Here is a 13,309-nt window from a genome sequence, read left to right as displayed (position 1 = left end):
CTAGTGTTCATATAATGTTTACATGCACACACACCCCACACACAAACTCAGTGTCCAGGTATGATTTTGATCCTTGTAAACATATAAGTATTATTAGCTAGGGATAATTAGTCAATTTTTTTTTATAAATCCAGTTGATTTTTCTGTTATTCTACAGAGATAGTGGCTATTCTAGCTTGGATTCCTAATGATAGTCTGTTCCTTTGTCTTAAAAGTTATGTCTGGGGCCGCCCCGTGGCTTAGCGGTCAGGTGTGCGTGCTCCGCTACTGGCGGCCTGAGCACCCACACACTGCTTCTCCGGCCTCCAGTGTCCCACATACAGCAACTAGAAGGATGTGCAACTATGACATACAACTGTCTACTGGGGCTTTGGGGGAAAAAAAAAAGGAGGAGGATTGGCAATAGATGTTAGCTCAGAGCTGGTCTTCCTCAGCAAAAAGAGGAGGATTAGCATGGATGTTAGCTCAGGGCTGATCTTCCTCAAAAAAAAAAAAAAAGTTATATCTGTTATTATGAGATTATCTGCTTCTAGCATTTTTTTTTTTTTTTTTTTTTTTTTTTTTGGTGAGGAGATCAGCCCTGAGCTAACATCCGCCAATCCTCCTCTTTTTCTTCGCTGAGGAAGACGGCCCTGGGCTAACATCGGTGCCCATCTTCCTCCACTTTTATATGGGACGCCGCCACAGCATGGCTTACCAAGCAGTGCGTCGGTGCGCGCCCGGGATCCGAACCAGCGAACCCCAGGCCGCCGCAGCGGAGCGCGCACACCTAACTGCTTGCGCCACCGGGCCGGCCCTCTGCTTCTAGCATTTTTATTCCTTGATTTGTTTTTAACTTAATATTGTACAAATATTCCACCTACTCCAGCTTGGAAGGGATTTTGTTTCTAAATAATCATGTTTTTTCCCTCACATATGAATGTAATAAATATTTGCCAGCACATATAAAATTAATACATTGCATTACATATTTTATATTCATATTGTCTCAAGTATTTTCTTGTTACTAGCAAGTGTTATAATGACATTGATGCTTGCTTTTTAAAAAACCTACTCACGTTGCTGGCTATAAGAGTAGATTGTTAGTTTATAGGCCATTCTAGGGAAAGTTTGAGATGCTCAAATAGTATCTAGAAGAATCAGTGTGGAAAACAGAAGTTAAAATGGAACTTCAATTTCTCCTCACTAACTTAATTCTCTTGGAATATAAAAAATTCTGAAAAAGTCTATGAAGCTAAAGGTTTCACCCTTTTCAGGTGGCAATTAAGATACCACAGAAGTCCTAAGGCAGTTTGTTTCAGCTTGAGTTTTCCTGAAATTAGGATAAATGAGTGTCTTGAAGGAAAAAGAGTTGACGTTAACATGACAACCAAATTGTCCTGATGTTTTTTCAGTATAGGGAAAACCTAACCTGTTAATAGGGTGGAAGAAAAGTGAACCATGAAGAGGAGGAGGAAAGACATTACCATTTTCATGGTCTTTTTTTTGGGCCTCTGAGCTAAGGTCCCTAAGAGCTGGAGTTCAACTGCAAATTCCTGCTATGTCTCATCAAAGAGAGATGTAAAAGGAACAATGAGGTAAGGGACAGAAGAAAGGGGATGTAAGTAGATTAAATTGAAAACAATCAAGCTATTAAGATACAGAGTTTTACTTACATCTGAGGACCAAGCTGAGTTTCTGTTATATCTTTTATAGACCTGAATCCAGAAACCATTTGATGTATCTATTAATTCAAGGTTGAAAAACAGGAGGAATAAAGACTCCAGTGGAAGCACAGGTAGCACTCTGCTAATTATCCCCTTGAGCCAGGTGAAGCAGGGGTGGGAGAAATTGGCTATTTCAAAGAAGTAGAAAACAGATGGCAAACTGGGTAGCTAGGTGATTGGTCAATATCCAAAAAATACCAACAAATTTTGCTAGTTATCAATGGCATATAGATGTGGCCATAACACCATTACGAATTAATGAAATAGTGTTATCCAAAGATGACTGATTCTGGAGATAGCCAGGCTGGTGAGGATGCACTTGGCTGATGAGAGCTTTTGACTCTTCACCCAGTCAATGCAATTAACTAGTACAGTGAACCCATTCCCCAACATTCTAATTATGAATTCTCCTATTGCTACTATCAGAAAAGTATTTTCAATTTTCTATTCTACAGATGGCGGTTCTGTGGAAAGAATCTAGAAGACTAATACTATGTGTCACTGATTTTTTGTTGTCAAAATGTTGTAGAATAATATTGTTTGATACTTTTCACTTTTATATTAAAAATGCTCAAAGAAACTCAGATACCATCTCACTTGTATTCACAAAAGATCTTTCTCTTTTATTCCAGTTGTAGGTCTGAAATATGTGCAAGGAGATTCAGTTTCACAGATCTTAATGAAAAACTTTAACATTACTTGCAATCAGCTACTGATTTCCAAATTAAACAGTAAATGTGCCACTCATCATTGGCACTGGCAGCAATTTTGTGAGGACATTTGAAAGAGTAGAGCCAGGTAGGGAAACATGCAAATATGAGACAGATTTCTTTGCATTGATTTGTACTTTCCTTTTTGGTTGAAACTCAATACCATTTGGATTCAAGTTTCTTAATTTTAATAGAGATCTCTAAAAATAATCTCTATAATACAGGCATTATTCATTAATTCCATTTAATAAAATCCATACTGTTTCAAATACTATTATAGATGAAATAAGTGTAATAAAGAGGAGCAACATCACGGAGCTCACAGAGTAGTGGAAAAGGCAACATTAAATAAACTATTACTATTGAATGTGACAAAACTTGGACCAAAATGCAATTGCAAACAGAGGAGGGTGTACGAAATCTATGGTCCATAGTTAATTCTAGTTTCATGACTGTGGTGACAACTGGCCTGGGTCTTGAAGCTTTTTAGGATTTCTTGAAGAAATAGGTAAAAAGAGAAATGATTTTCCAGAATAATCTAAAAGCATATGCAAAGGTACCAAAATTAGACCTCTCTCTGAGCTATTACTCTGAATTTTTGAGCTTTGTTTCCAGTTAGTTACTGCCTATTTGATTCTGAATAAGCTATTATCAGCTGAGAGGGGAAAAAAATAGTAAATATATATATATATGTTTATATATATACATGGTAGAAAAAAAGGGGTGTGGGGTGTGGGAGGGAGGTTCTACTTTTCGTTAGTTCTGCTTTTGGTGAAATTCTTTGTTTCATAAATTAATGTACAGTAAAATATATTTTAGCTTGTTTTTTGCTTCACCAAACACGTAACTCTAATATGATGATTTGTCAATCCTGACTGCAAATTAAGTTACCTAGGGAGCTTTAAATATATATATATATATATAAATATAATGCCTGTGAGCCACCCCCCGGGGATTCTGACTTAATTGGTCTGGAATATATTGTTGGCACTCATTGAGAGCTCCTTGATGTGTGCTTTACGGTGCCTCCTAAACCCAGGCAAAAATCTTTCAACCACAAGCTGCAAATCTATGAAGATACTCCAGGAACAAGACAGGATTTTGCCCGCTTGTCTTGTGACAGTGCATTCCCCATTCAGCCAATTCTGACTCTAGTTTACAAATAACCTGTTTTGTGTTGGTCTCAGCCTGTCAATAGTGATGCTCTGGGCTAGGAATGCCTGAGGGACTCACCTGGGCCCATACTACTTGTGAGAGCCCTCACAGACATTTCCCCTCCAGAGCCAATGTTGTGGCTGGACCCGCCCTTGTGATTCTTATGATTGCAAGACCTACCTCAGCAACAACCATCAGGGAACTTTGAAAAAATAAGGTTTATTACTTGCAGGTCCTGGAGGGTACACAGCATGCCCAAGGCCACACAGGGAAGTTGTGGGGGGGAGAGCGAGAAAGCACAGACCTGGGGTTCTCCCTTTATTGAGGTTGAGGGTGGGGTGCCTAGGGTTTCACAAGTTCACTCTTTATTGGCAAATTTAAAACATGAGTGAGATTTAGGGCTTGAGAAGGGGACAGTGGGGTCACTCGAGCCGTCAGTTGTCTAGGTTAACCAGGGCTTTCTAAAAGGGGAACTTCATGGGTGGAAGTGGCCTGGCTTCTTATCTAGGTATTTTACTAGTACTGTGTCATACAGCTGGCAATATGTGTATTCAAGATGGATGTCTTTGAAATGGATGCCTTGGCAATCAAAAGCTTAATAACAGGCACTTACACCATACAGCCTTAGCCACCAGTTACCTTGGCAATCGTGTAAGCTCTATGAGGGATGAGACTATTTTGTTGTTGTCTATTTCCAATTCCTAGAACAGGGAAGGCCTGGGAAATAGGAGGCCCTTAAAAACTGTTTGTTTAATGAATGAGTGCTAACTTAGTTGGTAATCCTATTGGAAGCACAGAAAAAGAGAAAATGAATAAGGCTTAACTGTGAAACTAGAAGGAGCAAGAAAAGAAACTCCTTAAAATTAGAGAAAATTTTACAACATATGTAAGAACTCATGAAAGATTTCTGTACTAACCCTGAAATAACCAACATTGCTCTCTAGTCTTCCTGGTTCAAACCGGAAGTCATACAAATCATAAAATCTTGCAGGTCTAGCACCCAGAATGTGGGGGCCTTTGTACTTTTCCTCATGAAAGAGAACTATTTCCAGCCCAGGGAGTTGAAGATAGGTAGAAAGCTCCAGATTTTGTGGCAGGGGAGCAAGAAGGCCCTAGAGATCACTGATGTTTTCAGTAATGCTCTGAAATGGTGTAGAAGGCTACCTGAGAAGAGGACTCCACTGGTAGGCATGGTTCAGATAGCAACAAGCCAGCCAAGAGATGCTTAGTCATTAAAGATGCTTGAGTTCATAGTTACACTAAAGAAGAAACTCAATCTAAAGGATGTAATAACAAGTATAAAAATCACAAGTGCTGGGACCAGCCTGGTGGTGCAGCGGTTAAGTGCACGTGCTCCGCTTTGATGTCCCAGGGTTCGCAGGGTTGGATCCCAGGTGCGGACGGATGCACCGCTTGTCAAGCCATGCTGTGGCTGCATCCCATATAAAGTAGAGGAAGATGGGCACTGATGTTAGTCCAGGGCTAATCTTCCTCACAAAAAAATAAATAAATAAATAAAATCACAAGTGCCATAAACTATGAGTTAAATTCAAACTCCAAGCTAATAATCACATTTTTAAAAATCTGCATGACCACACATCTGTCTCAGCTCCTGGGTTAAATTGCCTTTATATGCCTCATTCTTAAAGTGGTTGTGTTATGCATGATAAAGAAAAAGTGTTATTGTATGTATAAATATAAGGTATATTATTACAAAATGTTTGGGCAGATAATGATTAATTCAATATATGTATATGCTATAGTGACAATCCAAAATAATTAGTCTAAACTTAATGATGAGTATAATTGAAATCAGAAAATTTATAAACATTGATTTTATACTAATCAGTAGGAACAATGACATTTCCTCCAAGAAATAATGAGAAAATACATTAAGTCCACTTTGGCATAATTCAAACAAAGTCCTGACCTCTGTAGTGATATTGAGTAATACTTATATAGTGATGAACTACTACTTGTATGAATGTAAATACAGGTGATTCAACTGAAGATCTTATGAGCTCCTATGATTAATACTACCTTTTTTTTTGGCTTTAATTATTCCTGGTTCCTCGCTGTGTCTGTGAATCTCCAGTGAAATAACATACACAAGCTTTCTACTTGACTCTTTCTATTGTCTTTCCCCTCCCCAAGCCCACATTTTTAGATCTCCCAATAGTCTCAGAGAAGCCAGCAACAAATGCTCCCCTAGCTGTGATGCTCTCTCTGATCCTACCAATAGCAAGCTTTTCCATTTATTTGCAAGCAAAGAAATAGCCTCCTGGTTCTTTTTGAATCACAACTTGGAACTTTTGTACATTGACTTTAGTAACAATCCCTTTGATAGCTGCTAAATTAAAGTACTGGCCTTCATCTTTTTTTGGGTAAAAGAGACCTTCAGTGTTTCTTTGGCTGTACCCTAGCCCAAGAAGCAATGAGCTGGGGCCAGGGCCACAGCTTGAAGGCACAGAGATTGCATCATTCACAAATGGAGGATATTTGCCCAGCTTAATCACCGCTCTCCATGAACATCCTTGTATGTTTTATTGTAGATTTTTGTTTCACTTAGCATACTACTTGCATTTTCAAAACTGAGGGCTATAGCTTTTTTCCTCAAAATCCTTAGAGGGCAAAAATATTCCCACTGGCTCTTCCTCGTGATAAACCTAAGACATGGCCAGGCTAACTTACTAACACCAACCCCCACGCTGGCAAGCATGAGTCTCATGCTCAGAATAAGAATTGTTGGGCATTTTCTTAGTCTTCTGAGGCTGCATTTATATTGATGAAAAAAAAGTAAAATTTGAAAAGCTATCCTCTATGACATGGGATTTGGTGTACAAGGAAACAAAAAACTTTGCCTATATATGTTTCTCAAATTCATCAAACAAGCTTTTCAGATCAATTTGTTCTTGTGAAGATTGGTTTTAAGGTCCTGAACAGGACATAGATTACTCTAGACATCATATCCAGTGTCTCAAGTGACAGAATTGGGAATGACTGTGTGATGATGCAAATGCCCCTTAAAGGATGCTCAGGGGAGATGGGGTCTAATCAAGATCATGCTAAGAGAAACCACCTACTGAAAGAGAGCAGATAAACCATCTGAGACACAGAGAAACTTGGCACGCCTCTTTCTCGGAGGTCAGTACGGCTATGGGTTTCTATCTGATATATCCATTCACTAGGGTTCAAGAAAACATGCCTTGCTGTACTTGATTTATGTCTTATCAGATGCCTTCAACACTAAACCTAGGGATCAGAGATACGACTGTTTCAGCAGTAGAAACGGGTTATTTGTTCCTCTTCTATAAATCATCTGGGTGGACAAATGAAATAAACAATGATTACACCTAGATTCTTACAATGAACATTTATTTGGTGAGTGAGAGAAGGGTAGTTAACAAGAAATCAGTGATAACCTCTATCTTTCTCCAACACTTTGGTCCCAGGGTAATATGGTCATGTCAGTCTATCTTTTCCAGGTTGAATGGACCGACAATGCAAGTGTTGGGAGTGGCTCTTCTTGGATTGTAGCTTGGCTGCTACTGAGTCCCCCCACAAAGGTTCTTGTTATGGGGAAAGTGGAGGTGCAGCACTTCATCTCACCTGGCATTCAAATATGCAGATTAAGATACATCAATTGCAATAACCCCAGCCTGTGGCATGGCTTATTTTACTAGTCTTGTGCTGCACGTCTTTGTCAGGGATAGGATCCTGTTCCTTATAGTTCCATGTCCCTCAGGTTACTGCATTAGTATGGACTTACTCCTAGTTAGACATTTACTCATTTACCCCTAAGGCCCACTTATTAGAGGCAAAAGTTGCTTGTAAGTTGGCTCAATTACTTTATCTTGCTCACCAAAGAAAAGTTTAGTAACACTAAAAACTACATAATATTTTTGGTTATCATCCTATAAAGAGTACAAGATTATCTTTAAGTCATTTGTACGAAAGAATATCCAAAACAAAACAAACTCAATATCTGAATCTAAATGTATTCAGCTTGATTTGCATATTACCTTTTACTAAGACAAGATAATTACAATGATAATCTTTGATAAAATATGAAGTGTCCAAAAAATACATGTACTTTTTATTTTGTAAAATGTAAATTACTTAGTAAAATAGACACTATATTTCTTATCATTAAAACCATCATCAACATCATTATTGTTACTGATACACAGAAGCACCACATAGCCTAGATGCGCTTGCAGTTTAGTTTTCTACATATGGTGGGGGAGGGCAGGGAGAAATGTTAACAATTCTAACATCACTGCCAGCTCCAAGGAACTGCCCTAGAACAGTGCCCTTACTTATGGCTCTAGCAAGATTAATTTACAACCCACATATTTATCACCATTTAATTGCAGCTTCTTGTTTCTCTATGCTAACACAATCTAAAGAATACATCAAAGATAAACTCTAAAAAGAATTCTTCATTTTTAAGGAGTTCCATTATATATACATGTATAGCATCTGTACAATGTTATAATCCATGATATTTAAAATTTTATAGTAAACTTTCCCCTCTTTAACCTTATTTACAATTTGTAGTTACCTTATCTAAATTTAGATTATTACAGTTAAAACAGCACTATATTTACATATGCCTGTCTAACATTTACTCTAAACATATGATGTTCTGTTATAAACTTTGCTTTCTCTGCCTTCCCTATTGACCTGTTTCCATTTGTTTCTCTAAGAACTTTAAGGATCAGATTACAAAATGTGCGTGCACAGATACAAATATAATCATTCTCAAAATGTAATTATGATCTTTTAGCAGTAGCAATATGAGTGTGATTTGGATTAAATAATTCTTCTACATATTTTTAATTCTATTACATATCATGGTAGAAATATTGATTCCCACCACTCTGGAAATGCATATTGCATATCCTGGAATTTAACAAAATTGCTAAGTGCCTAGAATGTTTATGATTTGGAGTTTCAAATTAAGATTAGTGTTATAAGCATGTTTCTAGTTTCTACTTAAAGATAATTTATTTTATTTTGCACTACAAATATTATTCTTATTCCCAAACATCATACTTCCTTGTTATCAACAAAATCTCTAATAACAACAATGCAATACTTTTTCATTAAAAAAAAAAGTTAGACTTTTAAGCTATGAAGTCATGTTTTTTTCACCGATGACTTTAGTTGCTCAATTAACTTTTCTATCAATATTTTATAGATCTTCTACCTAGTTAATTGTAATTTATCTTGATTTCTAAAAAGCTACATGCCTTTCCCCACCTATGAGTTGAAATTACATACATCTTTTGCATATAAAAGGAAATAATTTATATTCTCCTTGAAAGAATATTTGAGACTTTAAAATATTGGTAACCAATGTTTTAAACAAAAATGATTACTTTGTAAATTATATTGGCTGACCATGGTGAATTATCATCAAAAGCAACCTGTTCTAGGGAAAATTTCAATTATGCTCAACAACACTTAAAGGAACCCAGTAGAAAAAAATAGTAGAAGTGAAAATTGATCTTCAAAGTCTCCTCATTAAGTTATTATCTTTGAAAAGGCTCTGGAAAGTCTACTCCGTAAAGCTAACGAATTTTCTCTTCTTAAGGAGCTTTTAAGATGCCATAGTACCTTCAAGGCTGTCTGTCTTAGCTTGTTGTTTCCCAGAATCAAAATAAATGAGTGACCTGAAGGAAAGGTATATACTGCTAACATGACAAACTTTGTGAACCTGTTCTTCCAAAATATAAAAAGTGTCCAATTTGTCAATTGTGTGAAAAAACAATGAACTATGAAAAGGAAGAGGAAAGACATCATCATTTTCATGGCCCTTTTATGGGCCTGTATGCTGGAGTCCCTCGAGCCCATCAAGTTGAGCCGCAAATTTCTGGTGTGTCTTACCAAGGACAGAAATAAAAGCAGCAATGAGGTCAGAGACAAAACAATAGGGACGAAATAGGTCAAGCTAAGAAGAATCAGGGTTTGAACATGGAGAGTTTTTCTTTCATCTAAGTATAAAGTCAGATTACTTTTATCTATTTTACAGATATTCAAGAAGAAATCATTTAATGTTTCTAGCAATAGAAAGTCAAAAATCAGAAACAACAAAGAAAATACAAGAATCACAAGAACCACTCTGTTCATCCTCCACTTCAGCCAGAGGAAAAGGGAGTGGGAGAAGTGAGCTATCTTAAGGAGGTAGAAAACACTTAGGCAGGTAGCAAACCAGGCAGTCAAGTGATTAGTCATTCTCCAGAGCAAACTAATGGGTTTTGCTAGTTTATAAGTGCCATATAAATACGAAGGTAGTCCCAGCATAAATGATTCAAACAATAAAACCAACAGCTGAGTGATTCTGGAGATAGCCAAGCACGTAAGGATGAAGTCAGCTAACGAAATCTTTTGGTTCTTGATCCATTCGGAGCAGTTTACCAGTCCAATGAACACATTCCCGAACATTCCGATTATGAATTCCACTGCTGCCAGTATCAGAAAGATTTTATCCAATACAATGAACATTTCCACGAAAAAAAATCCAGACTTCTGCTATGTCTCAATGATCAGTTTATATTCAAACTGTTACAGAATAGCATCCATTTTTGATACTTATCTTCATTGCTTTTATTGCAATTCCAGTCTTAAGCAGAATCTCCTGCTGTTGGATACAGTCTCATATATACTTAAGGAAATCTTTCTGCTTTCATTGTAATTCCGATCTTAATCCAGCACAATCTGCTAAGGTATACAGTCTCATATACTTTCATGAAAATGTTATTATTTCTTTGAAAGAGCCACTAATTTCCAGACTAAACAGTTTGTGCATCCGTTTATCATTGGCAACAACTTAAAATTTCCACTCGTGGTAATGATAAAAAAGTTAAAGTCAAATATGTAAGCAGGCAAATAAGGGCCAGATTCTTTTTCACTGATTTGTACATCCCTCCTCACCTGAAATACTATACTATTTGGATCCAAATATCTTAGTTGTTTTTCGTAGAAAGCTCTGAGCTCTGAAACCAAGTTAATGTGAAAGACTCCATGGCTAACCTCACCCCCCACCCCCCCACCCCTCCCCAACCCCAGCTTATTCTTGCAATATGCTTTAGAGAAACAGTTAGAACTGCATGAGTAGCCAATCAGTAATCAGTAGACAGAATGACTTGTTAGCAGAAGATTTAAGTCCTCTGTCTAAACCATTCCTTCTCTCTCTGGTAAGAAAATAACTAATGTTTTCTTAGATTCCTTAGGAATGTTGCATTCAGCAGATCCAAAACTTTTATCTATGGAGAGGCAGCCAAGGGTCTGTGGTCATTGGACACTTGGCACTCCAGAGCCACCTGCTGTTTCCCTGCTTCTTTAGTTACATTCATATGTAAATATTGGTTTCTTTAACCTTTAGCTTCACATATGCATGAAGCTGGTGTTGAGATTAGAACACTGACCTCCCCTGCCTCACACAACACAAATAAAAGTTATGAATTGTTAGAGCCCAGGTGGCTTCATGCTAACATTTTGGCTAATTACGGGTCCTCTGAAGTTTATTATAGGGAAACTGATGTCCAGAGGATATCAAGAAGCTGAAGCTTCCTAGACCCCTTCCTAGACCTTCCTGGTGCCAGAATCCACCATCCAGAAGGCAGACAACCAAAGACCCCCACCTTGGAATCTCTTATCTTGCCATCCTCCTCCCTGCAAGCAGCCTCACATGGTGAAATGAAGGCTGATGGGAAGGTGCCAACCTGCAAGGCCACAGGCTCCCCCTCCCTAGAAGCAGCTGCATTCCTCTCAATCTTTTAAAATCCTTACCTCCCATCTTTCAGGGAGACAAATTTGAAAGCTTACTTCTGTCTCCCAGCTGATGACACCGGAAATAAACCTCTTTCCTTGTCATAAGCCTGGTGTTCCAGTTTTTATTTTAGCCCATCTTGTGTGATGGATAAAAAGAACTTTTGTTTGTTGCCAGTAACAGCTCTAGAAATAATCTAAATAATTTAGCTATTCTTCAATGAATATATTTTGTGAGTGCCTGCTATGTGTCATCAGACCCTTTTCCAAATGCAATATAGGTTACTACAAAAAAAGAAAGCATTAGGAAATCCATAAAATAGTGAAAACTCAAAAGAAACAATGAGATAGAAGTAAGAATATAATGTGAACAAAAAAGGTAACTACAAACATTACTGTCAAGGAGAGAAAGGGAGGTGATGTTTGCCTTTGATAAATAAATGGCACGCCATAGGATATACTGGAGTATATGAGGAAGCCATTTGGTGTAAAACTAATTCAGCCTGACCGTGTTTTTCCAAAAGAGCTTGACATGGCCATTGAGCATGCATTGTATATCTGCTTTAAGCATTTACTATGTCCCAAAGGCAAGAATAAATGTCCTTAAGATAAAGATGTAACTTCCCCCACATTCACATTTCCTTAAGGATAAGCATCTTTCCCTAGGCTAGGAATTGATTGCTGCGCTCAACCTATAACCACCCAGCTGGAGACAGCAGAACTGCTACCTGCTGTGTCCATCAATTGCTGTGCCAACAGGGCAATCTTGTGACTATTGTAAAAGGGACATTGCAATCATATGTGATACATGCTCTTTGACTGTTTATAACCACTCTGTACATCCGCACGTCTTTGGAGTGCTCCATTCCTTTGTGAAAGGACTCTCCTGGGCTATATGGCCCTCAAATATGGCTCATAATAAACTCACCTCAATTTTGATTTTTAGATTGATTATGGATTATTTGCATTGACACCTTGGATTTTAAAGATATTAAGAATTTCATGAGAAAACTGGTAAGTCATATTTTGGACAGATTGAACAATTTACAAAAAGTAACCAAAACCTGAACTACTTTTCTGAAATTAAAGTCTTCTGATAATTTACTGTAATTTCCATCTAAATATTCCTCTGGTATCTCAGAGTAACATGTTTATAATTAAAAATATTCCCCATTTGCTCTTTATCTTTGTAATACTTGTTCTATTTGTTTTGGCCAGAGGCATAATTCTGTCAATTTAGACTTAATAGACAGAAAATAGGTAGAAAGTCATTTCAAATGAAATAAGGAAATAGTAAACAAAAGCATCTGTTCTACATTCAGGGAACAATGATTTTGATCAAAGCCCTTAATGCATCAGAAATGAACTCAGAGTTATAGACTTTGTGTCTTGGTGTGTCAGTAAACAGATATTCTATTGTTAGCATTGTGTTCAAGCCTTGCCATTCGACATCCAAAAAAATAAATGAAATTATTAAAAACTTGACCCTTTTCAATGTTGCTGCCACACTCCTCAATTACATTCTATTAATTTTTATAAGTGTATATTTCAAGAACAACGACGTGTAAGAAACTATTGGTAAATTATTTTGTATGAACAAAATTATTTTAATTTAGGACAAATATTTAAAATTATAGGAAGAAAGAGAGAAGTAAGGGAAGAAAAAAGAGAAGGAAGGAAGGAAGAAGGGAAGAAATTTATTGAATAAAGAAAAGCTGAATGAAAATAAAGAAATTTGGTAATATTTTTGAGAAGAGAATGATAGCTTTGACTGGATTAATGTCTAGAGATGGAGAGAAATTCATGGCTATGAGAAGTATTTAGGGGGTAGAATCAGCAAGGATTGGTGATGGATTTAGGGGCTATAAAAACAAAAAGAAACCAGCAATGACATTCAAGCTTCTCCTTTTGCACCTGAATGCATGGAGTCCTGGGACCTGAGGGACTCTCTGGAGGGAGAGT

The 13,309-nt window shown here is 37.2% G+C and overlaps 1 protein-coding gene across 1 annotated transcript; it reads right to left on the bottom strand.

The window, feature by feature from the left end:
* Positions 1–9,099: 9,099 nt before the first annotated feature.
* TAS2R42 (taste 2 receptor member 42) lies at positions 9,100–10,081 on the bottom strand. The gene has a single exon (XM_058558752.1). It carries the CDS (start codon positions 10,079–10,081, stop codon positions 9,101–9,103), a length of 981 nt encoding a protein of 326 aa, XP_058414735.1. The 3' UTR covers position 9,100.
* Between the last annotated feature and the right edge of the window lie 3,228 nt (positions 10,082–13,309).

This window comes from Diceros bicornis, chromosome 17 (genome assembly GCF_020826845.1).
Source record: "Diceros bicornis minor isolate mBicDic1 chromosome 17, mDicBic1.mat.cur, whole genome shotgun sequence".
NCBI classification, from domain to species: domain Eukaryota; kingdom Metazoa; phylum Chordata; class Mammalia; order Perissodactyla; family Rhinocerotidae; genus Diceros; species Diceros bicornis.
Note: the sequence above shows the minus strand (reverse complement) of the source record. Positions and strands in the feature narration are given on the sequence as shown.